The following is a 26,329-nucleotide window of genomic DNA, read 5'->3' as shown; positions in this document are numbered from 1 at the left end:
TATTTAAAGCATTTCCATATACACATTTATTGCATAACACTGGGTATGTTCCGGTCATTATTGCACTAGGTATGTCAATCTCAAAAGGATCATACAAGGTGTAAGGTTTTCATTTTGAATATACATGTATGAAATATCTCTTTTAAGAGAGAACATGAGTAAAGTTTTAATAGAAAATATCAGAACCCTTATCTTTCTAAAAAATATTGTTTTCTTATGGATTTTACACACTGTTTTAACATATATAGAATGACATGATGTTTTAGTTTAAACATATTTATTTATAGTGGATTGGGAAACAAGTTTTACAACTTATATTAATCCCTTTCCACTTTGCGGGTGCGAGTGCTGCCTTGTAGCGGCATTAGCCTACTCTTTTTCGAAATCTACAAGGGTGTCTTTAACGTGCAAGAGATATGGCTCTCTCTTAACACGGGTCAGCCAATTATCGTCCCCGTCCGACGGACTATCATCGTTTCCTCAAGACCATACTCGCAAATGGTGTCAAGGGAGAGCCGAAAATTGAGTTCCTGAAATTTTCATCCCAAACGGGAATCGAACCAGGAACCTTTGTGTTAGTAGTCCGATGCGCTAACCACTACACCACGGCTCATGATGTTTTGGTGAACAAAGAAACTAAACCACTCAAAGTTGTACATGATATGAAACAGAAGCAGACAATTAAGAAGTTGAACAAGACTAATGAAGAAATTAATACAAAAAAAGAAGTAAAATTTAACTGAAGGTTCAATGCAACTATGAAGCAGTTCTAGTTATGATGATTTGACACACACATGAGGACAGACAACACCATTTCTTAACTAAATTTATATACATCTGCCTAAGGTAAAATCTTCTACTAAAAAAAGCACAACATAAAAAAAAGAAATCATAAAAAAAGAAATCACATTTATTTAATGAATGGAGAAAGCCGAGATTGGAACATGCAAGGAATTAAAACACAAATTCATTTTCAAGATAAAGGACATCTTTTCAGGACCTAGCATATGTACTTCTTATCTAAGAGTTGTTGTTCAGATACAACAAATTCATTTATTTTCATGGATTGAGGAAAATTTGTATTTACAAGGATATTCAAATTTGTGGTTTTACAAAAGTCTGCAAATAAGCCTATTGAAATTTGTGCTTCTTTGATCATTTCAATTTAAAATCAATGAAAATTAGTATCCTAGAATAATAATCAATCCACAGTACTCAATTTAGGAGATAACTGTATTGTATTTTAAGCTCTGACAGCATCAAATTCCAAATTGATACGGTCGGAGCTTAAAATACAATATTGTTATCTCCATTCTAATTAAACTGACAAAAAAACCCGTTAAAACATGTAATAAAAATCTGTCATATGCCGTCTGCGCTTGTGCATACGTCCCATAGCGTCAATTGATGCCATGTAAAAAAGTGACGTTATCCAATCAAAATGAACGTTACAAATGTTGTTGCATTATAATTTGTTACTAAGGTTATAAGAAATGATACAAACAAGAATATTCAGTTTAATTTACCAATGGTTGAAAATGTGTAAAATGAAGCAAACTATATAATGACATATATGTATGGATAATCTATAAAAGGTATCAAAATATGAAAAAGGGTTAGATCTAAGCTACAAATAAACTACAATTGGTTAAAGCATGCAGACAAATCAAAATGATGTCATTCACCTGTCTATGGACTGGGACGATATGTCCGAGATTTTACTGTCTGAAATTAAATTACACCACAACTTGTTAAATAATGTTAGTATCAAATACCTGTGAAAGTACTAAATCATTGACAATCATTCTAATTGGGATCTGGAATTTAATTGAACGAAACCAAAGAAAATGAAAATCTGTAATATTTTGTCTGTCATTTTATTTCAGGTTTTTGATTGGTGTTCCTTGATTTGATGGACTTTCACAGTTGTACCTAATTAAGGATTTCGTACATCAGTAGCATGTATATCAATTATTTACCGAACATTGTCTCCCTTTTTTAATGCCCTTAATATCTTTTGAAAGAAATGGCAACATTTAAGAAAAGACGTCTATATTTCAATGCATTAGTCAGCCCTCAACTCCTCATTTTATAACACATATATATACATTTGTACATGCAACTAGCAGTAATTCATTTATATGAGAGCAAAGCAAGCTTAATGTTCAGCCTTTAAGCTAGAAATATGAATACGGATTTTGCTTGAAATCATTAGTTGACAAAGATTTTTGTTTTAAAATATTTAGGCATATTCCAGAAAAGATGAATTTTCATTTTTCATGTTCATGCTATCACAAATGGGAAACTTTTGAACCAACAAATATGGAATGAGATCTGGAACAAACCTGTTATACCTTCAATTACTTCATCCGAAAAACAGGTCTATAAAATGGTTTGGAAAGCATTAAACATAGCATACTAACTTATAAAAAGAAAAAAAAAATATTTTGTTATCCATTAAATGCTTCTGAATCAGAAAACCTATAATTTAACCAAGAAATAAATAGCAATTAGTAAAATATTAAAAGTGATTATTGGTGAATTGAAATGAAAATGATAAAAATTGCTTCTGTTTACTGCAGAAATATGAAATGAAATGATAAGGTGTTACATGAATGATATGATGAAAATAAATACAGAAAAATTGCTGTGATATAAAGAATGTTTCTATATGTACTTAAATACTGTACACATATGAATCCACATTCTACAACAATGTGAAGTGTATTCTCTTGTGGAATTTCTACACAAGTAACTTAATTTACAAATATTTATTAAGAGCTAACATTAAAAGTCCTGTACACTAGTATTTTTTTTTTAAAACCAAAGCATTTGGTCATATAGATCTTAAACTACTGCAAATTTTAAGAAACAGATTTTCATTGTGTAAGTATTCAAGTACATATCAGTTATGAGTAGTTTGTGTAATGACATATACCTCAACTTCTCCTGATTCCACCTTCTTACTAGCTTGACCTAATTCCACAGTTCTGACCCGTTGAGCAAAGTTCAAACTACAAATAGTTTCTGCCACATTTTTCTCGACAGGAGCAACCTGTACTATCATTAAGGTCTTGCTATCCCCACCTGTATCATAAAACAATCAGGTTATTTGTAATTCAGAAAAAAGTTGAAAAAAATACATGAAGTTTGATTTTCACTGAATAATATTCAATACTGCATTTTTGTAATAAATATAAACATCGCAATAATTTCTAAGCCTACTGGATTCAGAAATTATTTCATTTCATAACAAAATGTGAAAAAGGAAACAGAATCTGATTTGCCAAAATAAAAACTTGTAGTCATAATTACAGTAGTGATTTCCTTCCGAAATGTTTTTGCAATCACATTATTTTGATCTTGCAATTTACCAAATTGGCAATCATAAATGTGCATATTACTTTCTGAATTTATGCAGTATGTCATGTGAAAATTCTGGAAACTTTGCCACAATGTATGTGCAATGTAAGTATACAATTTTTTATCTTTTTTTGTGTAGTAAAATGTTGTATATTGATTTTGTCTATTGTACTGTGTAATGTTTTTGATAATTCCTGTTATTTTTACATGTATTAGGTACATTTCTTAGAAGCCCTGAATTCTTACATATGATTCTTTCAAAATAATGTTACCAGTGAAACCAACACACTGTTTACATAGGTATCAAAAGAAGTTAAACAAGGTCTATCAAAGTGTAAACAAAGATAATGCTGGGCTTCTAAAATGTTGTACATAACACATTTTTCAAGAAAAAAATATCTCACAAACAGGCTTTGAAAATTTTGGCAAAATGCATGCTTCCAAAATGTCGTCTGTGAACTTGAACATTTTTTGTAAATAGCAGTGAAATCAAAACTTTGACATTCCTGGATTATCCAAGAACTTAAATTATTTTCTCAGAAATAAAGAAATGTACAATTATTTTTTATCCAAAGCCATTCTACAACGATTTTCAAGTTTTCATACAACATTTTGGAAGCAAACTTTACAAACAACTTACATTGGCAATTTTGAAATATGTCATATTTCAAAAGTTTTGATTTGGTCTAACTGCATGCTATGTTGTAATATCAAAGATTTCCTCCCACCCAGACCATTGGTGTGAAAAAGTATTTTTAGCCAAAAAAGTCATATACGACATTTAAGAAGCACAGCCACGATAAGCAATTCTACCAGACTAGTTGCATCAAAATAGTTGTATATATGTATATAATAAAAGAATAAAACACTGCCTACCTAAACTATCTTGTAATAGATATGTGAGCTTGGAGTTTCTGTAGGGTACAAAGTTCTGTTTAGACCTTAAGGCATGTATAACATCTCCCAGAGAAGACAGAGATTTATTGATATTCTGAGCCTCCTTCAGACGAGTACCATCAGCTCCTGATTTACTCACTCTCTCTGAGCCTGCTAAATCTACCAAGTTCAGTTTACCTGTTATAAAACAAAACATTGATATTTTTGTGGTAAAATCTGAGTATTGGCTTAACATTTTGTATGAGTTTCATAAACTTTAAATGAGGCAAACTCAAGTTAAAGTATTGAAACAAACAAAAAATTGCAATTTTCAGTTATATAAAGGGGACATAACTCTTAAACAGTAACTAGAGGCTCCAAAGAGCCTGTGTCGCTCACCTTGGTCTATGTGATTATTAAAAACAAAGGACACAGATGGATTTATGACAAAATTGTGTTTTGGGAATGGGGATGTGTTTGTAGATCTTACTTTTCTAAACATTCTTGCTGCTTACAATTATCTCTATCTATAATGAATTTAGCCCAATAGGTTCAGTGGAAAATGTTAGTGAAAATTTACAAATTTTATGAAAATTGTTAAAAATTGACTAAAAAGGGGAATAACTCCCTAGGTGGTCAATTGACCATTCTGGTCATATTGACTTATTTGTAGATCTTATCTTAGCTGAACATTTTTGCTGTTTACAGTTTATCCCTATCTAGAATAATATTCAAGATAATAACCAACCAGATGCTCCGCAGGGCGTAGCTTTATACGACCGCAGAGGTTGAACCCTGAACGGTTGGGGCAAGTATGGACACAACATTCAAGCTGGATTCCGCTCTAAATTTGGATTGTGATTAAATAGTTGACACAGCATAGGTTTCTGACACAGAATGAATGTATTCAAATGAACTTAAAATTTTTGTTTTCTCTTAGAGCAATTCACTATGCTGTTGAATATTAATCCTCTCAAAAAAATGTTTGAAGAAATTTTCTTTTTATTTATGAAATTTCAAATGAGAAAAATTGAACCCAATTTTTTAATCACATCCCCCTTTCCCTTATTTTAAAACTAATTTCAATTAAAATATTCTAATGGAGTTTGCAACAATTACTACTCATTTAAATACATCATAAAATATTAAGATGTAAAAAAACTGCATGTTATCACTGAACTTTTCTAAAAGATTGTCCATAACACAGGCACTTGTTTCTATCCATTGGAAGACCCACTATCAACGTCTCTTTGAATGTACCCCTCTTAAAAGAGATAGTCATTACATTGAGAGGTTACCCCTCATCTGTTTCTCTTTAAATGTACCCCTCATAAAAGGGATAGTCATTACATTGAAAGATTACCTCTCATATGAGGGTCGGTGATAAATATGAACAGGACTTTAAAATGTATAATCGTCAAAGAAGGATAATACTGTTCTGTGTGCCAAAAATACCGCACTAAAGCGAGGAACAGGACAGAAACTTGGTTGGATAGGCTATGCATTAGCAGACTTCGTAGGAAGAGGGAGTCCTGCCAAAGCCATTATGATCTGCTATTCGAGATGCACAAAACTAATTTGTCAAATCCTTTAATGAAAGGCTAGCAGTGATTGCAGAAGAATGGTTCAATTCCATTAAATGTGAATACAATTCTTATCCTTCTATTTGTGACCCCAACCCACAGTAAAAATCAACCCGGTTGAAAATATTAAAAAAAAATCAACCGGTTGTAAGTGTTTTTTTCAAAACACCCACCTTACCTTAGTGAAAAAAGGAGAACACTGGAAAGATAACTCTTAATAAAAAAAAAATTTGCTATTTTACAATATTGTGAAATTAGATATTTCTTGCCATTGCACAATACTGTGCAATTGAAAAGACTTGCTATTGCACAATACTTAATATAATAATTTTAGATCCTAATTTGGACCAACTTGAAAACTGGGCCCATAATCAAAAATCTAAGTACATGTTTAGATTCAGCATATCAAAAAGGCCCAAGAATTTAATTTTTGTTAAAATCAAACTTAGTTTAATTTTGGACCCTTTGCACTTTAATTTAGACCAATTTTAAAACTGGACCAAAAATTAAGAATCTACATACACAGTTAGATTTGGCATATCAAAGAACCCCAATTATTCAATTTTTGATGAAATCAAACAATGTTTAATTTTGGACCTCAATTTGGGCCAACTTGAAAACTGGGCCAATAATCAAAAATCTAAGTACATTTTTAGATTCAGCATATCAAAGAACCCAAAGGTTTCAATTTTTGTTAAAATCAAACTAAGTTTAATTTTGGACCCTTTGGACCTTAATGTAGACCAATTTGAAAACGGGACCAAAAATTAAGAATCTACATACACAGTTAGATTCGGCATATTAAAGAACCCCAATTATTTAATTTTGATGAAATCAAACAAAATTTAATTTTGGACCCTTTGGGCCCCTTTTTCCTTAACTGTTGGGACCAAAACTCCCAAAATCAATACCAACCTTCCTTTAATAGTCATAAACCTTGTGTTTAAATTTCATAGATTTCTATATACTTATACTAAAGTTATTGTGCGAAAACCAAGAATAATGCTTATTTGGGCCCTTTTTTGGCCCCTAATTCCTAAACTGTTGAAACCAAAACTCCCAAAATCAATCCCAACCTTTCTTTTGTGGTCATAAACCTTGTGTCAAAATTTCATAGATTTCTATTAACTTAAACTAAAGTTATAGTGCGAAAACCAAGAAAATGCTTATTTGGGCCCTTTTTGGCCCCTAATTCCTAAAATGTTGGGACCAAAACTCCCAAAATCAATACCAGCCTTCCTTTTATGGTCATAAACCTTGTGTTAAAATTTCATAGATTTCTATTCACTTTTACTAAAGTTAGAGTGCGAAAACTAAAAGTATTCGGAAGACGACGACGACGACGCCAACGTGATAGCAATATACGACGAAATTTTTTTCAAAATTTGCGGTCGTATAAAAACAGCCAAATTTCCTTAAAATGACCAATTCAGAGGCAGTGAAGATTTCAGGGCAGATAAATTTTGACCTGATAAACACTTTTACCCGCTGTCAGATTTGCTCTAAATGATTTGGTTTTTGAGTTATAAGCCAAAAACTGCATATAACCCCTTTGTTATATTGTTAGCCGTGGCGGCCATCTTGGTTGGTATCCCGGGTTACCGGACACAATTTTTAAACTAGATACCCCAATGATGATTGTGGCCAAGTTTGGTTTAATTTGTCCCGGTAGTTTCAGAGGAGAAGATTTTTGTAAAAGTTTACAGACAAAGGACGACGGACGACAAGTGATGAGAAAAGCTCACTTGGCCCGGTGAGCTAAAAAAACTAACTGACCAAATTTGAACTCTGCTTGTTTTAGTTTTCATCAATGTTTATGAGTTTCTTAATTATATTTGCAAGAGGCAAACTAAAGATAGAGTACTGAAACAAAAATATTTGCAATTTTTTTTTAATTATAAAGGGCATAACTCTAGAACAGTACTTCAACTCACCAGTCAAATTCATTCTCTGTGAGTTTTGGTTCTTACCACTGTGTATCAGTTTAATGAAATTTGCATGAGGAAAACTTAAGTAAAAAGTAAAATCACAAAAACACTGAACTATGAGGAAAATTCAGAATGCATAATAAAAGGAATAGAAACGGTCAAGAAGAACACCTAATTTCTCCTTCACCAAGAGTGTGTGTGTGGTGTGTGTTGAAGAGATAAGTATGAGGTTTGGAAACATAAATTGTAGGTCCCCACAGAAGAAAGATGTTTTGCATGAGTTTTACTGTTTTCAACACCTAAAAATGTCAAAATAACTATAAACAAAATGCAAACTAATAGAATATTAGTTTTAACCCATGCAAGTTTGAGTTCCAACATATTTTGATTTAGAAATGAGCAGGTTCTCTTTATTTGGTATTTAAAAAGTGAGGTGAATTCTAGTTGTAATGTACTGAAAAAGGGAAAATAAATTGATAAATAGACAACTAAAATGTTGAAATTAGATTTAGCCTTTTGGAATTGTGTTTCTAGAAAATCATATAGTACATCTATCACTAGAATTCTTGTGCTTTCCAAAGTAATACCAAGTGAAATACATTTCATTACAGCACATATGTCCTACACCATCAATAAACACAAGAAAAAAGTTTACCACTAGTTTTAGTGTTTGTTGTCCTATTGACCCCTGTCACAGTAACACATAGTAACGCATGTGATCTGGACGAATGTTCATTCATGTTTGTTGTTGCTGTGGCTCTGTTCTTCTGACCAATAGAAAATACCTGTGAAATGTAAAGTATTAGATGAATTCTGGGTAATATTTATGTAGAGAAGTAATAAATGATATCTAAATATAATCATCAGTCTATTATTTTATTTTGTTTGCAACTTTGCCTGGTGGAAAAAAACAAGGTTCCCTCAATATTTCAAACGTCGTGTCACATGAGCCAATAAATATACATTAAAGACATTTTATTCTCATTTTACAATACATGTATAAGCTGTTACTTTTCTTAATTGAAAAGTTTCATATTTTTTTCATGTTGGGGCGTTTAATAGCCAACAATATGGTAAAGGTTTTTCTTATTGTTGAAGGCCATATGGTTGCTTATAATTGGTTACTTCCACTTTATTTGAACTTTGGTGGGTAGTTGTCTGCAGAAGTTGAACCCTGTACAGTTGGAGCAAGAATGGACATAACATTCAAGCTTGATACAACTCTAAATTTGGATTGCGATAAAAATTTTGACAAAATGTCAGTTTTTGACACGAAACAAATATCAAGATCTCACAAATCTATTGTGCAGTTAAAGATTTCTTCTTTTAACTTTTCAAAAATTTGGAATTTGAGAAATTTGAAAAAAAATTTGAAAACAACTACCCCCTTTTTTTTGCAATAAGTCCAAAACCTGACATTCCTTTATACATAATAAAAAAGTTGTGTAAGGGAGGTAAATACCTTGTATGTTAAATGTTTTAGAATTACATCCCTTACACTGCTTTTAAATTGTCCTAATTGTCCATTGACCAGAAATACCTAGTTTTTCTCCTTTTTTGCCCCTAATTCCAAAACGTTTTGAGCCATATCCCCCTAATGTCAATATTAACCATCCCTTTATGGTATGGAAACTTGTGGTTAAATTTCAGAGAGATTCATACACTTAAACATAAGTTATTGTTTGAAAATTACCAAAAACTATTATTTTGGGCCCTTTTAGGCCCCCCCCCATACCTTAACTATTGAGGCAATTACCTCCAAAATCAATCCCAACCTTCCTTTAGTGGTATTAAACCTTTTTTTTAAATTTATAGAGACCCATACACTTAAACACAGTCATTGTCTTTCAAATAGAAAAATGCTTCTTTTTGGCCCCTTATTCCTACATACATATTTATATTTTCGGGAAAATTAACCCCAAACTGAATCCCAGTCTTCCCTGTGTTATAATAAACTTGTGGCACAATGTCAGAGAGATCCATACAGTTACACACAAGTTATTGTCTTGAAACTAGAAAAAATGCTTGTTTTTGGCCCCTTTTTGGTCCTTAATTCTTGTTTGCCTAATAACCCCTTAAAATAAATCCCAATCATTTACTTATGTTATTTAACATTGTGGTACAATTTCAGAACAATTGAAATACTAATACACAACGTTTTGCCCTAAAACTAGATAAATGCTGTTTTCATATCCTTTGGGGCTCTAATTCCTAAACCTTTGAGACCATAACCCCCAAAATCAATCCCAAGCTTCCTTTTGTGGTTATAAACATTGTGTTAAAATTTTATTGATTTCTTTTTGCTTATTCGAAAGTTATTAAATCCGGAAACAATATGTCTTCGGACGATGTTGACAACGACGTGATACCAATATATGACCAATTTTTTTTTAATATTTGCGGGCTATGATAATATGGACTCATTTAAACATAGTGTGCCTATAAATACATTCCTTTCTAATAACAAATCATTGCATATCTTGTATAAGAGTGAAAACTGAAGTTTTTTAAGAGAGCATGATGAAAATGTAAAAGGATATTTTTGGGGCAATATTCATTCAGTTTTATAAAATTACCTCATTGACATGTGCTACAGTACTGACTTCAACAAAGGACAGACCAGGAACATATAGCCCACCTCCGTCGGGATTCATCTTCACTTCCATCTTATAGGACGGATCTTCACTTAACAGATCTCTAAAAAAAAAAAAGCCAATATTTGTTACAAATTTCTTTTCTCAGTGATCAAAGTAAAAAATGATGTGATTTATTTTTTTGCTTTAAAACCTGTAGAGAAGTTTGCATACAGTCTTCTAATTATTTATCTTGATTTGGTCCATAAAAACATTCAACCAATATAAGGCTAGTTGTACTTTTAACTATGGGTGAATGTCATCTACAGTGACATTCAAAATTTGCTTCTATGGTTATCAAGTTTTAAAGTACCTTCTCCTCATACCATGTATGTTTAAATGACACAGCCTTTACTACTTTTACCAGTAGAAATGAATTAAAACAAAACCTACTAACACGATGGGTGCCACTTGTGGGGCACAAACTGCTTTCCTGTCCAGAGCACTGGGACTCCACTCATTTGAGTAGCATTTATGGTGGATGATATAAAGTTTTCAGTCCAATGTTTTGTTGTCAGCTACAAGACTTTTTTTAACTTTTGGTTGTATTGTATTTAGAAGTTCTGGAATTGAACTTTTCATATGTCAAATGTATGTTTGAAACTTAATTCACTACCATTTTTCAAATCTTTTTAAAAAGCAATACATTCAGGAGTTTAGTGGCTAATCATAAGACTTATTCAGGGGCGGATTTAGGCGGGGGCGTGGCGGGCGTGCGCCCCCCCTAAAAGTTGCAAAGCATGGGTTGACTTCAACATATTTAAGTACCAGAAGAGACCATTCCATCTTTTTTAACATTCAAAGTATATAAAACAGTCAGTTTAACAGAATCAACATCATTACTAATCAACTGTAATCAACTGACCTACGCTTTATTAAAGTTCTATAAATTATTTCCAAGGAAGGTGTCACACGCGTAGCTGCATTCGATGACAAATATAATGGGTTTTAGCAGTTAAAGTAAATACAAATGTTACATTGTATTTCCGGTTTTTATAATCAAGTTCTTTGATAATCGTAGTTCCAAAACATCCCTTACTCACTTTCACAATTTCATTATGACACGATCAAGAAAACAGTCGGCAGGTGAGATTCTTTCATAATATCCGTAATGAAAGATAGAAATACTGTTTCAAGCGAAAGGTTAGTTAATTAATTTGTATCTCTTTGTTTATATTTGTTTCTCACTTGCAAACCTAAATATTTAGCCGAATTCTGTACCGTATTACATGCTTGGCGTCCCAAGAAAATAAAGATATCTGCGTATTTCATTCTGATTTTAGTTGCTATGTGGAGAACACAGTAAAGTCTGGCACAAGTTCCGAAATTCAAAAGAGTTTAAAAAAAACCCAGATATTATGAAAGGACAATTTAAAAATTAAAAATCGCTGGTAGAATCAGAAATTTTCGTTTGCAAAATATATTGGTCAGGTGAACAATTGTGAACTGTCTCGTCTCACTTTGCGTCCGTCTATTTGTAGATTGTTGTCAGGGTGGATTAAGGCGGTTTCAGCTTGAAACTTTAATTTCTTGATCATTTTACTGCACAATAGGTCGAGATATCTACATTTCACCCCTTTGGAAGAATATTTTAATAATTTTACTTAAAAAAAACTCCAAAATTTTTTTGCCTCGCTCCGCTCGGCGAACATAACACTTTGCGCCCCCCCTAACTGAATATCCTGGATCCGCCCCCTGTTATTTAGTCAAAATGTGACACAAAATGGAAAACAATTGCAGTATTCATTCAGAACTCATGTAAGGTGTAAGTGTTTTTTTTTGGCTTAACTTAGAAACACAAGAAATTGTTTTATTATCTGTTTTACCTGATCATTTCATTATAAATTTCTATAGCACTGACAGTAATTGTAAACTGCCAGTCGCCTCCCCTGGTTGACGTTTCACTGAATAATTCCTTCAATGCTCGTTGATTTATACCTGGATCACTTTGTGGTCCCTATAGTGGAAAAAAAAACTTTCATAGAAAATGATTTAATACTGTGCAAGAAATAACACAAAAAGCTAAGGAATTGTCCTTTAAATCTTCTTTTTTTTCTCAAAATAAAGTTTGTTATTATTTCCTTGCATTTCATCATTGGTTCTGGTATTTTGGGTTATTAACATCAATTCCTAAATATATATAGCTTCAAACTAAAACTTAATCTCTTTTGATCTTCAATAATTGAACTATTATACTTATAGTTTTTGTACAGAATTACTCTGAGAATTGTACAAGATCTTCACTTATTGTAATTTTAATGATGTTTCTGTATGAAATCTACTCACAAATGTCATGGTACTTTTCAACATTTTTATTTATCTATTACATATGTATACCAGTTTTATTAATGAAATGTTTATGCCTATCGGGGCCATATTGGGTCCATAATTGGAAACACAATCTTTTTCTATATAGGGTCAGTGATTTTAAGTTTGAAAATGAAAAAAAGAATGGATAAATACAAACGTTCAAAAGTATCTAGTTTTTACCTTGCCACAATTTTATATGCCTATTATATCTAAAGTCAGGAGCTTTGAGATTGTCTTTAGTTACAATTTCAATATCCTTTTTTAAATCTTTAGAGAATTTGGTTACCATATTGTATAAATATTTGTAAACATGTTTGACACCATATGTTGTTTTTGTTTGTTTCTGAAAGTCCTACAAAACAAGTCCTACCTCCAGAGAAAATGTTTTCCCAAGCCAGTCTGACCATAGGCAAAGATACACACATTGTAACCACATGTCTTACCTCCATAGTAAATGTTTTCCCTGAGCCGGTCTGACCATAGGCAAAGATACACACATTGTAACCATCAATGCAGGATGTTACTAAAGCCTTCACTTCATCAAATACCTGAAAACAGAACAATACACGCTCAATTATAAACTTGGTGGCCCCACAAGCTTACGTACCCACAATCCCACCTTGTCACAGGTCAAACAAAAATATCAACAGATTCCTAAGTTCAAAGATTCATTCCTACTACAAAAGTCAACCGATAAACATTTTTTGAGGATATACACATCTACATACTATGTCTTTATTATCTTCAAAGTTTGATAAATTCTGTTTTGTAAAAGTTGTGTTCAACAGGGCATAACTCCTATAATAATTTACTGTCCATAAGCAAATTTACTTACCATCTCCTTATCAATTACAAAGTTTCATGAAATTCTGATGTATAGTTTCAGAGGCGTTGCTATAAAACAACAGGACTGACAGACTGAACCGAAGACAGATCAAATATATTATACCTTACCAAACTTTGTTTCTACTTGGTATAAAAACAGTTTCAAACCATAAAATGAACTTTTTACTTGATTTATTGACTTTTGAGACTTTTAAGTAATAAAGTTAATATTGATTGTCCAGTGAAATGTTTTTAAAATGGACTGTTATATCATTTGATATAGAGATAGGACCAAAAGAAACAGAATTTTTTGGAGGGTATTTTTGTTGGAAGGCAGGGATGTGGTGATGGGTAGGAATGATAAAGGACGTTCTTGTTTCTCATTTTATATATAGATTAGAAATTTGGTTTTCCCATTTTAATGGTTTCACATAAGTAATTTTTGAGGCCCAGCTTGCTGTTAGGTGTGAGCCAAGGTTCTGTGTTGAAGACCGTACTTTGACCTATTATGGTTTACTTTTACATATTGAGACTTGGATAAAGAGTTGTCACATTGGCACTCATATCACATCTTCTTATATCTATTTACCATGGCACTCATACCACATATTATTATATCTATTTACCATGTTACAGCAAACAACATAGATGGTTTGGATGAATCACAATTACACTTTATCAATCAAAACAAATAAAATAGCTTGATAACATAAGTACATTAATGTCAGGTGTACGACATAGGTCTTTTATTATCTAGATATATTTTGAATACTTTGAACTGTAAATACTTGTAAAACGGGTGTGAAAATTAATCATTAATTTATTAAACAAACAGATACTAATTTAAAATTATAAAATGATATCTCTTAACATAGATATTACAAATATATGACATCTGTTTAAGGATATACATATTTAACCAATCTGAATGGCTTTACCACAGGAACAATGTCCTATTCTATGTCAGTTCTGTGAGGTAGATACCAGAGTAAAATGGAAATGTCAAACCTGTGACTTGTTGCTGTGTACAAAGTGTAAAGATACAGTGCATTCTAAAATAAAAACTGAGAAAGAACACACAATCATGAATATCAACCAAGGGGCAAAAGAAACTGAGGAGGTTTCCAGTAACCTTGACCCTGAGAAGCAAGAAGGTCAAGCCGTAATGAGGTCATTTGGAGACCAGTCTACAGTGCCACCCAAAGTAACGATAACAAATGTAACTAGATACCAGACCAGACACGAAGGTAGAATCAACAAGTTAGCGATATCATCGGGAAATTCACTATGGATAGCGCAACTAGGAAATTTAGAGAAAGTCAAAATACATGGACAAAAACTGGAGGTGCAATGTAGTTTCAGTTGTTCAAGCAATACAATCATAGGCAGTTTAGTTGACATTACTATTACTAATTCAAATGATCTCCTTTTATCTACACAAGATGACAAAATAAAGCAAATTAGGTGTAAAAGATTTTTTGGAAAGGTAGTTGGCACCTCAAATGCCATAGTTGACACTGACTACTATGTAGAATCAGCCAAGCTCATGCATGTTCATGCAACTAAAGATGATAAAGTTATAGTATCAGGACGTGAATCCTTTCCTGGAGAAAAGAAGTTTATAATGGTCATGGATAGGAGTTGCAAAATTCATTATAAATTGGTTGGATCTTATACAACTATAACAAGTACCAGTAATGATAACATCTTTGTGCTGGAAGTAGATGGGGATAAAGTCAGTGTGTTGGTGTTAGGAAACACAGGCATCACTTGGTATTATAAAGGACATCCAAGTGTAAACAATGAAAAATATCCATTTGATCCACGGGGACTAGCCACGACACCATTAGACAATGTTATTGTTGCTGACTGTTCTAACCATACTCTACATGTTCTCAACAACATGGGCAATCTACTAACCCTTATCAATACTAAGGACATAGGAATAGAATGTCCTTACTCTTTAGCCTGCACTACAGAGGGACAATTAGGGGTGCTCTATTTGGGATGCAATAACTGGCTCACCAGTACAATAAAGCATAATCTTTTCAAGATAAACATTACAATTTGAACTTTATTGTGGTGAATAAAATTAAACATAAGTGATAAAACAATTCTTCAGGCCAACATATTCGTAATTGAGTGATTTTTATAATTATCTTTAGAAATTGTGTTTGTATTTGGAATTCGTTGAAATGCATCTGAATATCAATAAAAATCATATATCCCGGTATGTTTAACATTACTCCAGTCATGCTTCAGTGATTCCCCCTGGATCCGCCTATGATTATAGGTCAAAGTATCGTCAACACAGAGCCTTGGCTCACACCAAACAGCAAGCTACAAAGGGTCCCCAAAAAACAAGTGTATGCACATCTTTCAATTTGACTAATATATCAATAGATGAAGTAATTGCAAGAAAATGTAAAATATAAGGAAACATTGCCATGTGATGTTAACAAAAAGTCAACTTCTAAATATGAGCAATACAATATGTAACAAGCATTCATTTCTTAAAAAAAAATGAATAGTGAATATGGAGTAATGTCAAGTTGTTCTAAATATTTGAAGAAACTTGACATCATTGAGATAGGAGCAATTTCTGTGGGGCCCAACAGAATGCTGTGAATAACATATGGTTAAAACGATTGTAGCTTCACTATAGGACATGGGGTTGTCAACTGAAACTAAAGTTTTTGACCTTGACCTTTGACCTAGGAAGTTGTACATGCATTATGACCCACTCTCTGGTGTTGGTTAATATACATGTCAAGTATAAACTTTGAAATCATAACGGTTCTATAGAGCAGACACAATCTTTACCATATGACATGTATGACATGTATATACATTATAAAATCAGTTTGTTTGGTGGCTTCTAACACCACTTACTAAACACTATCACAATTTTGTTACAATTGTGGAGGAAACCAAAGTAACAAGGGTAAAACACAAACCTTTGATTAGTATCAGAACATGAGACCAACAAAAATAAATGTCCATAAAACACCATGACCCCTTCACACTAAAACTTTTTAATTTTCAGTGAACCATGAAATCTTGTTCAATGCCATATCATAATAAACAAGTGTACTAGGTTTCAAGTTGATGTGACCACAATCACTTCAAAATAACTTTGAATAAAAACTGTATCCTAAAAAAATGTTCACATCCATGTTCATTGAACCATGAAATCAGATCAATACCATAATTTAGCAGATAACCTTTGAGAAGACATCATCATGAACATGTGTACTAAGTTGAAAGATAATACAACTACACTGTAAACAAACAAAAATTTTCACCTACAAAGTTGACAAATGAAATTTCAGACAGACAGATGGAAGGACAGACCAGAAACAAGAATGTGTCCATAGTACACAGATGCCCAACTCACACTATCATTTTCTATGTTTGACCAAAAACTTTAATTTGAAACTTGCACTATCATTTTCTATGTTCAGTGGACCGTGAAATTGGGGTCAAAACTCTTATTTGGCATTAAAATTAGAAAGATCATATAATAGGGCACATGTGTACTAAGTTTCATTTTGATTGGACTTCAACTTCATCAAAAACTACCTCGACCAAAAACTTTAACCTGAAGTGGGACGAACTGACGAACAGACAGGCGAACGGAAATACAGACCAGAAAACAAAATGCCCCTCTTCTATCGTAGGAGGGGCATAAAAACATACTGTGGATTCATTATTCTTCGTTATTGGTTTTCAAGGGTACAGGTGAACCACAAATTCCAATTTTCAAAAAATTACACATTTCCTATAAGCTATGTATGCAGAGATTGGCAAAACCATGAAATAAAATATCCATGAAAATGCTGGTTTTCCTCAATACAAGAAAATAAATGAACCCACAGTAAAGCCTCTCAACAATAATAGTATAGGTAACAAGCTCTGTAGAATATAAGAACTACAGAGCATATAGTCATTTTACATATATAGAATATTTCTACAGTAGCAGTGTAATGTGGGTAATATCTATATACCAACTAATTCTCACTAGCAATTTATTTCTGAAATTTTGCAAGTAGAAAATGATGGGAATGAAAATTGGATCTTTCTTCATCTAACTACATCACATGAATTTGAAAATCACAGAATTAAATTGCTGAGAAGAAGGCTAAAAGGCAAATAAAGTATCTGTGAAAATAAGTTGGTTAACAGTAAGGTGAAGGATGATTAAACTAGTGACCTTTTAACCTCTGTACATTACCTCTGGTTGAGTGCTTGTTTGTGTGAAGACTTTATCTACTTCAAATGTCTGAGTTCTGGCTTTATTGGCCACGTACAGCAACCCATCATCATCTCTATCATAATCTATGACATCATTTGCCATAGCACCACTACCATCCTCCCTGATTTTAGGCCTCACTCTACAGAACACTCTAATATTACCTAAAATGAAAAAAAATAACTTTCATCAGCCTACTTCAATATTTCCATACCAGTTCAATCATTACTACACCATAATCTAACAACATTTTTTTCAGATTGCTTCCCTTATAGTGAGGAGTAAAATATTGGCATAAGGGATCAACCTGTGTTAAATCAATATAAACTCAATCCCCATGAAATATTTCTATTCTAGTAAGACAAAGACAGGAATCCTTTAGCGTTGGAGCGCTCTATACTAGGTGAAAGGAAATGTTTGCTGTTCCAATAATTGAACAATTTTATGACATTTTAGGCACTGGCCATCTGTTGTCTATCTCTGATATCTCTAAACTATACATGAACCACAACCAACATATATAAAGATATATAAAGAAATATGTGAGTAACTGAAGGTCAGTGGCCAAAATGTCTTAATCAAAATGCTTGTAGGCAATAGAAGTTAAAGATTGTTTTAATGTATTAGTGGGAAGTCAAATTAAACATTTATTGTATAAATCTTTGAATTACAGTTCTGAACAAAGGAAGATAACTCAAATTTTCAAGATGACCATTGATAGATTTAAGGAACAGGTAAAAAGATTTCTGCACTATGCAAAAGTTATGTAATTTTCTATAACATAATTTTGTGACTTGAATATTTGAACATAAATTTCTGGAATTTAATCATAGATAGTATGTATAGAATGTTATGATAAATGTACTTTATTTTGTGTATCTCAATGTTAGTGGTAAACCTTGGAAGATTTAGATATAAAGTCAGCTCCATACACTGGTGGTAAGCGGATGGTCGTAATTAAAAGTTACGACCATCCGTGACTTGGATGGAGATTTGTCATATTGGCACCCATACCACATCTTCTTATCTCTATATAAATCTATACATGAGGGGGGATAGGTTGTCCTGATCCCGAAATATCGGGCTTAAAAACACGAAATCCAGAAATCCCACGCCTAAAAACACAAAATCCTGAGGTCCCAAAATTGAAAAAAAATAATTCCCAGATCCCAAAAGGGTCAATCCCGAAATCCCAAGCTTAAAGACACCTGATCCTGGAGTCCAAATAAAGGTCCTATCCCCCCTCATACATTGTACAACCCATGCTTATCACTCACCTTTTAGTTCTACGAGTTCATTATGGTATTTCTTTCTTAAGAACATCTCTCTGTGATATTTCTTCACTAATTCTTTATTGTATTCATTTATTTCACTTATTGCTTTTGTTGTCTGTAAAATAAAACATTATTGTTTACTTTAACAACATAAAACATTAACAAGCAATATTTTAAAGTTTTAACAAGAATGTGTCCATAGTACCTCAAAATATTTCACGTTGCCTTGAAAAAAGGTTATGTAGCCATCCTTTTGCATCCAAACCAAGTAGTATAAATTGTCAGCTGGCACAACATTTTTTGTTTATTTGTTTGTTGTTGATAAGTTTAAGTGCTAATATTCTATTTACAAACATTTTTTAATTTCTAACTATAACAACCTATTTGTTTTCATTTTTAAAATGTTTTTTTTTTTTGTATTGTTCTTGTCTTACAAATGAAGGTTGGACAACACAAAGTAGTGGTGGTTTCTGAACAGCCTTAACAAATTAATTTCTTAGAATTTCCTTTGACACCCTTTCCTCTCCTTATCTGTTTTCATTTTAGGAGAAGCCCTGAAATGAATTATTTCACATACCTATATTCTAAATTCATCCTTGGAAACATACCTGTTTTGTTACATCAGTGACAGTTTTCTTTATGATTTTGGGAAACTGTTTAGCCTGTTTTTCTATTAGTATATATGACTCTGTCAAATCAGAGTACAATGACCCTAATACACTGACTTTTTGGCACATGACATCATACTGGTTCTGTAGGTTATGCATGGATGATTTCATGGCTTCTCTGACGTCTGCTACTGTTCTCTCCTTGTCTTCTGCTGCTGCCTGAAGTGCTACTTCTGATTCTGACTCTAGATTTGAATACTGATTCTGCCAATGTTGTACCTGAGGAGTTTATAACATCATGATAGTACAGTCAGAAAAATATTGAATATCTTTAAAAAAATTATTAATTTCTAAATGTAAATGAACATTTTGTTGTTGTTCAGTAATACAAATTTTATCAAATAAAACAAGATTTTATTATTACAATCATAAGTGTCGCTTTAGAAGGCCATAACTCCTGACTTGCAAGAGTGAAATACATTTATATCAAAAGTAACATTTTGTCATCAGTAAAGTAACAACATATCAAATTTTAAAAGAATTGGTTGAAGTTAACAATTTAATACATTGTAACTTCAAATGATGTTTTACAATCAAATCAAGAAATATCATTCTCTCCTTCCATTTTAAATTTCTAATGAATAAAACTTCATAAGGGTTTAGCGGAACCCAGTGTGTCGCCTACTTTTGATTTCAATTGTAGGCTAAACAAAAAATTTTAAAAATTTAACCTCAGAGTGAATGTGTTGTTTCCTGGCAGAAAAACTAAGTGCATTTACAGATAAATTATGATTAAAATGGGGTTTTTTTTAACAAAATTTCCTTCTGGTTACTAACTTATGATCATAAACATGCTTCTGTCAAAGTTTGGTACAAATCAACGCTAGTTTAAGAAAGTAATTGAAATTTAAAAAACTTTAACCACAGAGTGAATGTAATGTTTTCCAGCAGAAAACTAAGTCTATAAAATAAGTAAAATAGGGATTTTTATTTTTACAAAATTTCCTTCTGGATACTATCTTATTATCATAGACAAGTTTCTGTCAAAGCTTGGTACAAATCCAGGCTAGTTTTAGAAAGTTATTAAAATTTCAAAAACTTTAACCACAGAGAGAATATTTGTGGCCACCGCCGCCTAAGATGGAATGAAGGATCGCTATGTCTCGCTTTTTTGACTAAAGTCCAAGGCTCAACAAAAATAAACCTACATTAAATTTGGCAATTTCCTGTATAAACCTTGACCACTAATACTCACACCAAAAACTTATGTTCAAATGAAAAATGATTAACATTATTGAAGATGTACTAACTAAACATTATATTTTCCTAAGATGAAGATAAGCTAAGTATAAAATTGAGAATGGAAATGGGGAATGTATCAAAGAGACAACAACCCGACCATAGAAAAAACAACAGCAGAAGGTCACCAACAGGTCTTCAATGTAATGAGAAATTCCCACACCTGGAGGCGTCCTTCAGCTGGCCCCTAAACAAATATATACTAGTTCAGTGATAATGAACGCCATACTAATTTCCAAATTGTACACAAGAAACTAAAATAAAAATAATCCAAGACTAACAAAGACCAGAGGCTCCTGACTTGGGACAGGCGCAAAAGTGCGGAGGGGTTAAACATGTTTGTTTATATTTAATCTTTGGATATTGATTATACCTGTTCAAGTAATTGAGTGTTATTGCTGTGAGACAATGTCAATTTTTGTTTACACTCTTCAATTTCTAACTGGACACTGGTCAGTTTGGACTGTAAGACATCTTTGTCTTGTTGACTGGAGATGTAAGAACTCTTCAACTGCTCTGATTCTATCTGGACTTCTACCTTCTTTATTTTTGTCACTACCTAAAATAAAAATTTTAAAAATAAGAAGATATGGTATGATTGACAATGAGACAAATCTCCACCACACCAAAATGAAATAGAAGTCAGCAACTATAGGTCACTGTAAAGCCTTCAACAATAAGCTAAACTGGTACCACATAAGCATTTGGTTCAGGTACAAAAATGTACAGAAGGCATAAATGACATTATGAATAGTTTGCTGGGGAACTAAATATTTTAAAGAACATTTTTATTAACTTACTTCTGGACTTTTTGCCTGCAGTGACATAATCTCTGCCTGAAGATTCCTGACTTTCTGCGACAGTTCCTGATTTTGATTTTTTAAATCACTGACTTCGTCTCTATGTCTTGCCTGTAATTTATGTAATTCACTATTCTTTTTTGTTATTTTTTCATCAAATATTTTGATTTCTGAGCTCAGTTTGACTAGATCATCTTGTAACTGTTGTTGTTCCTGAGTACTCAACTTAAACAGATCTGATGTCCGACTGTTTGTCCGTTTTAAATCCTCTATTTCTTCATGTAACTTATCATTATCCGTCTGTAATTTGTCCACTTGTTTTTCTGTGTCAGTATGACACGGTCCTGTATTATCATTTTCATGAATTTTATATAATTGCAATTCTTGTTCTAATTTACGATTTTTATCTTCCAGTCTTTCTATAACTTGTTGCAAGTCACTAATGTCGCTAGAGTTATCCCCCTTAGAAGAACAAGAATGATTGTCCATTTCTGATGTAATTGTTTCCAGTTTTGTTGTGAGTGATGTTTTCTCTATTTGAAGTCTCTTGATGTCTTCTATAAGTTTAACAGATGAATGTTGTTTATAACTACCTGGAGGGATGGTATTCATATTACCTACAAAATTAAAACAGTGTAATTAATATACATGTACCTCTTTTGAAAATAGCATTTTTTATAACTCATTTCAAATATACCCAGTAACCCTAGGCCTGTATAACAAACATAACAATATGTGTATCCACATCACTTTTCTCTCATACTACTAGTGAATGTTGAACAATCTTCGACTTCCCAATTTCCATTTATCCAAATTATAATAATAATCTTTATTTGTCATATAAGTAACATTATACTTGTGACATAAACAAAAGTAACAACAACAATAAAATAACTGAGTTGAACACACACATATCTTTATATATACAAGTAAAACTAACTAAGAGTCCCCTGTCCTCAGCTCTAAAGACTGTTTTATAAAGGAACCTGTTTTTTTCACTTGGTTTATATTTGAAGGATTTAGTAGGATTACTAGTTTTTGTGTATTAGATAGATTTGGAAACATAGGATTATCTATTGCCATGTCATTAAAAAGTTTTATACATAAAACGTTATTAATTTGACAGTGGAGGAGAAAGTGATTTTCATCTTCTAAGGTTTTACAAGTTAGACATGTTCTATTGTCTCGAGGTACTTTTAGATATCTGCCCTTTTCAATGAGCAAATTATGGTCACTAATTCTAATTTTTGTAAATAAACGTCAAATTATAAAAAGACTAAATTACACTGTACATTTCATGGGCTCTATAATAAGTATCAGCATCCTGTGCATATTTTAGTAGAGACACCATCTTATTAATGATGCAATCTCTGAAGACTGCAGGCAGTCATATTACACAATATAAACATTAATATAGATATAAATAGATTCAATAAATTCAAATTTTTCACTTGCAAGTGAATAATTCATCAGCAATGTTTCTTTTTCAATGCATATTTTGACAAAATTTAACCAGACTGTCTGCTAAGAGTAAATTAATATTGCACTATTAAAGTTTTTTTTATATCTTGTAGCTAATGCCCCTCATATTTTTTTGGTAAAATCACATTAAGAATTTTGCCGTTAAAAGTGCTCTGACACCTGAAATTCAGACCCCCATAAAAGGCTTCTAGCTGGTCAGGTAAAAAAATCGCATATTTGACAAAAGTTGGTAATACTTTTGAAACAATAAACTGTTTACTAAAAATCTGAATCTGCTATAATTGCTATAATCATTTCATAATAAATTCAATGATATCCATACATTTTGAATTTGTAGTCCTAGCTATGATAATATACAATGAAAAAAGAAGTGTTTTTTATGAATTATAGAAATTTTCTTACCGCTCTAACCAATCCCTTGTGTGTTTTACATCACAATACATCACAATACAAGATATAACTAACTTACCCCAACTCTACAAACCAGTAATTATACAATAACATTTATATAGCAAGAGATTACTACCCTTAAATCTCATTTCAAATACTAAAGCATCATTTAAACCTATATTTTATTTAACAAATAGTTCAAGTGTTTATAAAGAATGTATACTATATTGTTAGTGAAGAATATTGTAAATACTCGGGGCACTGTTTTCATAAACTTATAGTAAATAAATGTAATTAATGGCTGAGAAAAAAGATTTTCTCACAATTTATTGGTTAAAACAGCATTATTATGACTTAACCATGTAGTAATAATTTTTTGTGATTTTCGGACTCTTGCGGCGCTAGTCTTTAATAGAATCTCTATTCATTTTAGTGAGTTGTCTGAATACGCAACATTCCCATTGTCTTTCTTCTATATTTCTACCTTCAATTATTTTTCTGTTCCATGTCTACAACTTGTACAAGTTGTTTTCCATGTTTACCTTCTACTCAGACGAAATCCATTTTAATCCCCCTGGTTTTAATATTTAACCCACCATTAATTTTGTGTTCCATATCAATGAGTTGTTCTTCATGTTCCTCGATAATACTTTGTAGATTACCGATGAGTTTATCCTTCTCTTGGAGTTGTGTCTCCTGACTTTTACTTACCATTAATTTTGTGTTCCATGTCAATGAGTTGTTCTTCATGTTCCTCAATAATACTTTGTAGATTACCGATGAGGTTATCCTTCTCTTGGAGTTGTGTCTCCTGACTTTTACCTACCATTAATTTTGTGTTCCATGTCAATGAGTTGTTCTTCATGTTCCTCAATAATACTTTGTAGATTACCGATGAGGTTATCCTTCTCTTGGAGTTGTGTCTCCTGACTTTTACCTACCATTAATTTTGTGTTCCATGTCAATGAGTTGTTCTTCATGTTCCTCAATAATACTTTGTAGATTACCGATGAGGTTATCCTTCTCTTGGAGTTGTGTCTCCTGACTTTTACATAGGATCTTCATTTGTTGTCGTTTAGTTAGCTCCTCCTTCTCCAGACGTGATTTATAATGCTTGTTCTTATCTGTCAAAGTCTAGAACAATAGAAAAAACACATATAGTTGATATATTTATAGATTACCGTATCGCTAATCATCTCAACCAGATTTATTTTCTCGCTTGACCTGGTACTGCGAAAGCGAGAAAAGCAATCGAGTTGAGATGACCAATGAGCTATGACGAGGCTGTTAATTTCATGTCAGTTTCATTAGCAACGCCACACGCCTCCTTAGTTTCTAGTGATAATTTTCCATCAAGCAAGTAGCATGATGTGAAAAATTATCACAAAAAAAGATCAAAAGGAAAAATGCACAAAATAGTGATAAATGATATTATATACAGTACTGTAAATTCAGAAATTATTGTGATGTTTTCATTATTGGGAAAAATGCGACATGAATACAATCCCAATAACTTAAACTTGCATTTTTCATATGAATTAAACAGTATGTAGGACTTGCCAACTTATATATTCATCAAAGTTATTAGTTAATAACAATAATAGCAGAGTGAAAGGAAAATTTAAAAACATTTAGAAGTAAGATTTCATTTTAATAATAAGGCATGTCTGACATCAAAGCCTGAGCTGAATGAAAATTCCTGAGGGGAACCAAACTTCCTTTTCCTCAATGATGCAAATTTTTAAAAGTAAGACTTCATCAAATCAACATATTAAACCCATTGTCCCAGCTGAAGTCATGATGGTGACCACCATTCTTTGATGGCCTGTATGACCCTCCATACTTTTTTTAGAACTATTCAAGCCAGTGGCGGATCCAGATATTTTTGGAGGGGGGCCCACTGACTGATTGAAGTCAGGGCCCTCTCAAGTCACGCTTTAGTGATTTCCTAAATAATCAACCAAATTTTTCCCAGGAAAAAAAGGGGGGGGGGGGGGGGGCAAGCCCCCCCCCACCTTGATCCACCTATGCAAGCTGAACTGCAGGGACTTCAAACATGCAATTTATGGTCCATAAAAGCAATGAGTGTTATATTACCTTTATTTTAAACAACAGTTCATCCCTCTGTGTATTTCTTTCATCCAATTCTTTCTGCAGTGCATGGTATTCAACTACAGAAAAGTTTTCATTCTCTACAATAAAAAAAAAAGAAGGTTTTTTTAACATATATATCTAAAAACATTGTCTCAAATAAGGGCAAACATGAGTCAAAAGAGTCAAGTAGTCTTTTTCAAAAGGAAAATCCTTACAGAGCTACATTTTAGTAAGTCACATACTAGATGCAATAAGATGGTGATGACTGTATTTTTAATGTAAGCCTCAAAAGAAAAATTTGTAAGGGTTCGCATAACCCAGTGTCTTACTGTAACCTTCTTTTGCTGTTAATCGCAGGCTCAACAAAAATGAGGAAAAAATTTAAATCTTCCTCTTGATACTATCTTTTGATTGTAATAAGCTTGGTAAAAATCCAAGATAGTTTATGCATGTTATGAATCAATAAATGAAAAACTTTAACTGCAGTCTGTATGTAATGTTAACTGGAAGATTTGATTTTTTTGATTTTTGGTGGGGATTTTTAAACGCCGTGTGTTATTAATTTTTATCAAAAACATGTAAGGCAACTGATTTCGGGCATATGGTAAAGGA

At 32.4% G+C, this 26,329-nt stretch overlaps 1 protein-coding gene across 1 annotated transcript in view; it reads right to left on the bottom strand.

Moving 5' to 3' along the window:
- Positions 1 to 26,329, bottom strand: part of LOC134722399 (kinesin-like protein KIFC3) — a 48,882-nt gene that overhangs the window by 8,509 nt on the left and 14,044 nt on the right. Inside the window, exons 7-20 of the mRNA XM_063586018.1 lie at positions 25,721 to 25,815; positions 24,565 to 24,757; positions 24,220 to 24,387; positions 21,752 to 22,368; positions 21,325 to 21,510; positions 19,653 to 19,931; positions 19,048 to 19,159; positions 17,753 to 17,934; positions 13,137 to 13,241; positions 12,210 to 12,340; positions 10,327 to 10,447; positions 8,406 to 8,535; positions 4,240 to 4,437; positions 2,939 to 3,087 (exon numbers count right to left, since the gene is read on the bottom strand). Of these exons, the coding sequence (XP_063442088.1) occupies positions 2,939 to 3,087; positions 4,240 to 4,437; positions 8,406 to 8,535; positions 10,327 to 10,447; positions 12,210 to 12,340; positions 13,137 to 13,241; positions 17,753 to 17,934; positions 19,048 to 19,159; positions 19,653 to 19,931; positions 21,325 to 21,510; positions 21,752 to 22,368; positions 24,220 to 24,387; positions 24,565 to 24,757; positions 25,721 to 25,815 (2,666 nt within the window). The remainder of the gene's footprint in view (positions 1 to 2,938; positions 3,088 to 4,239; positions 4,438 to 8,405; positions 8,536 to 10,326; positions 10,448 to 12,209; positions 12,341 to 13,136; positions 13,242 to 17,752; positions 17,935 to 19,047; positions 19,160 to 19,652; positions 19,932 to 21,324; positions 21,511 to 21,751; positions 22,369 to 24,219; positions 24,388 to 24,564; positions 24,758 to 25,720; positions 25,816 to 26,329) is intronic.

Source organism: Mytilus trossulus, chromosome 6 (genome assembly GCF_036588685.1).
Source record: "Mytilus trossulus isolate FHL-02 chromosome 6, PNRI_Mtr1.1.1.hap1, whole genome shotgun sequence".
NCBI lineage: Eukaryota > Metazoa > Mollusca > Bivalvia > Mytilida > Mytilidae > Mytilus > Mytilus trossulus.
This window is presented reverse-complemented; position numbering and strand designations above follow the sequence as displayed.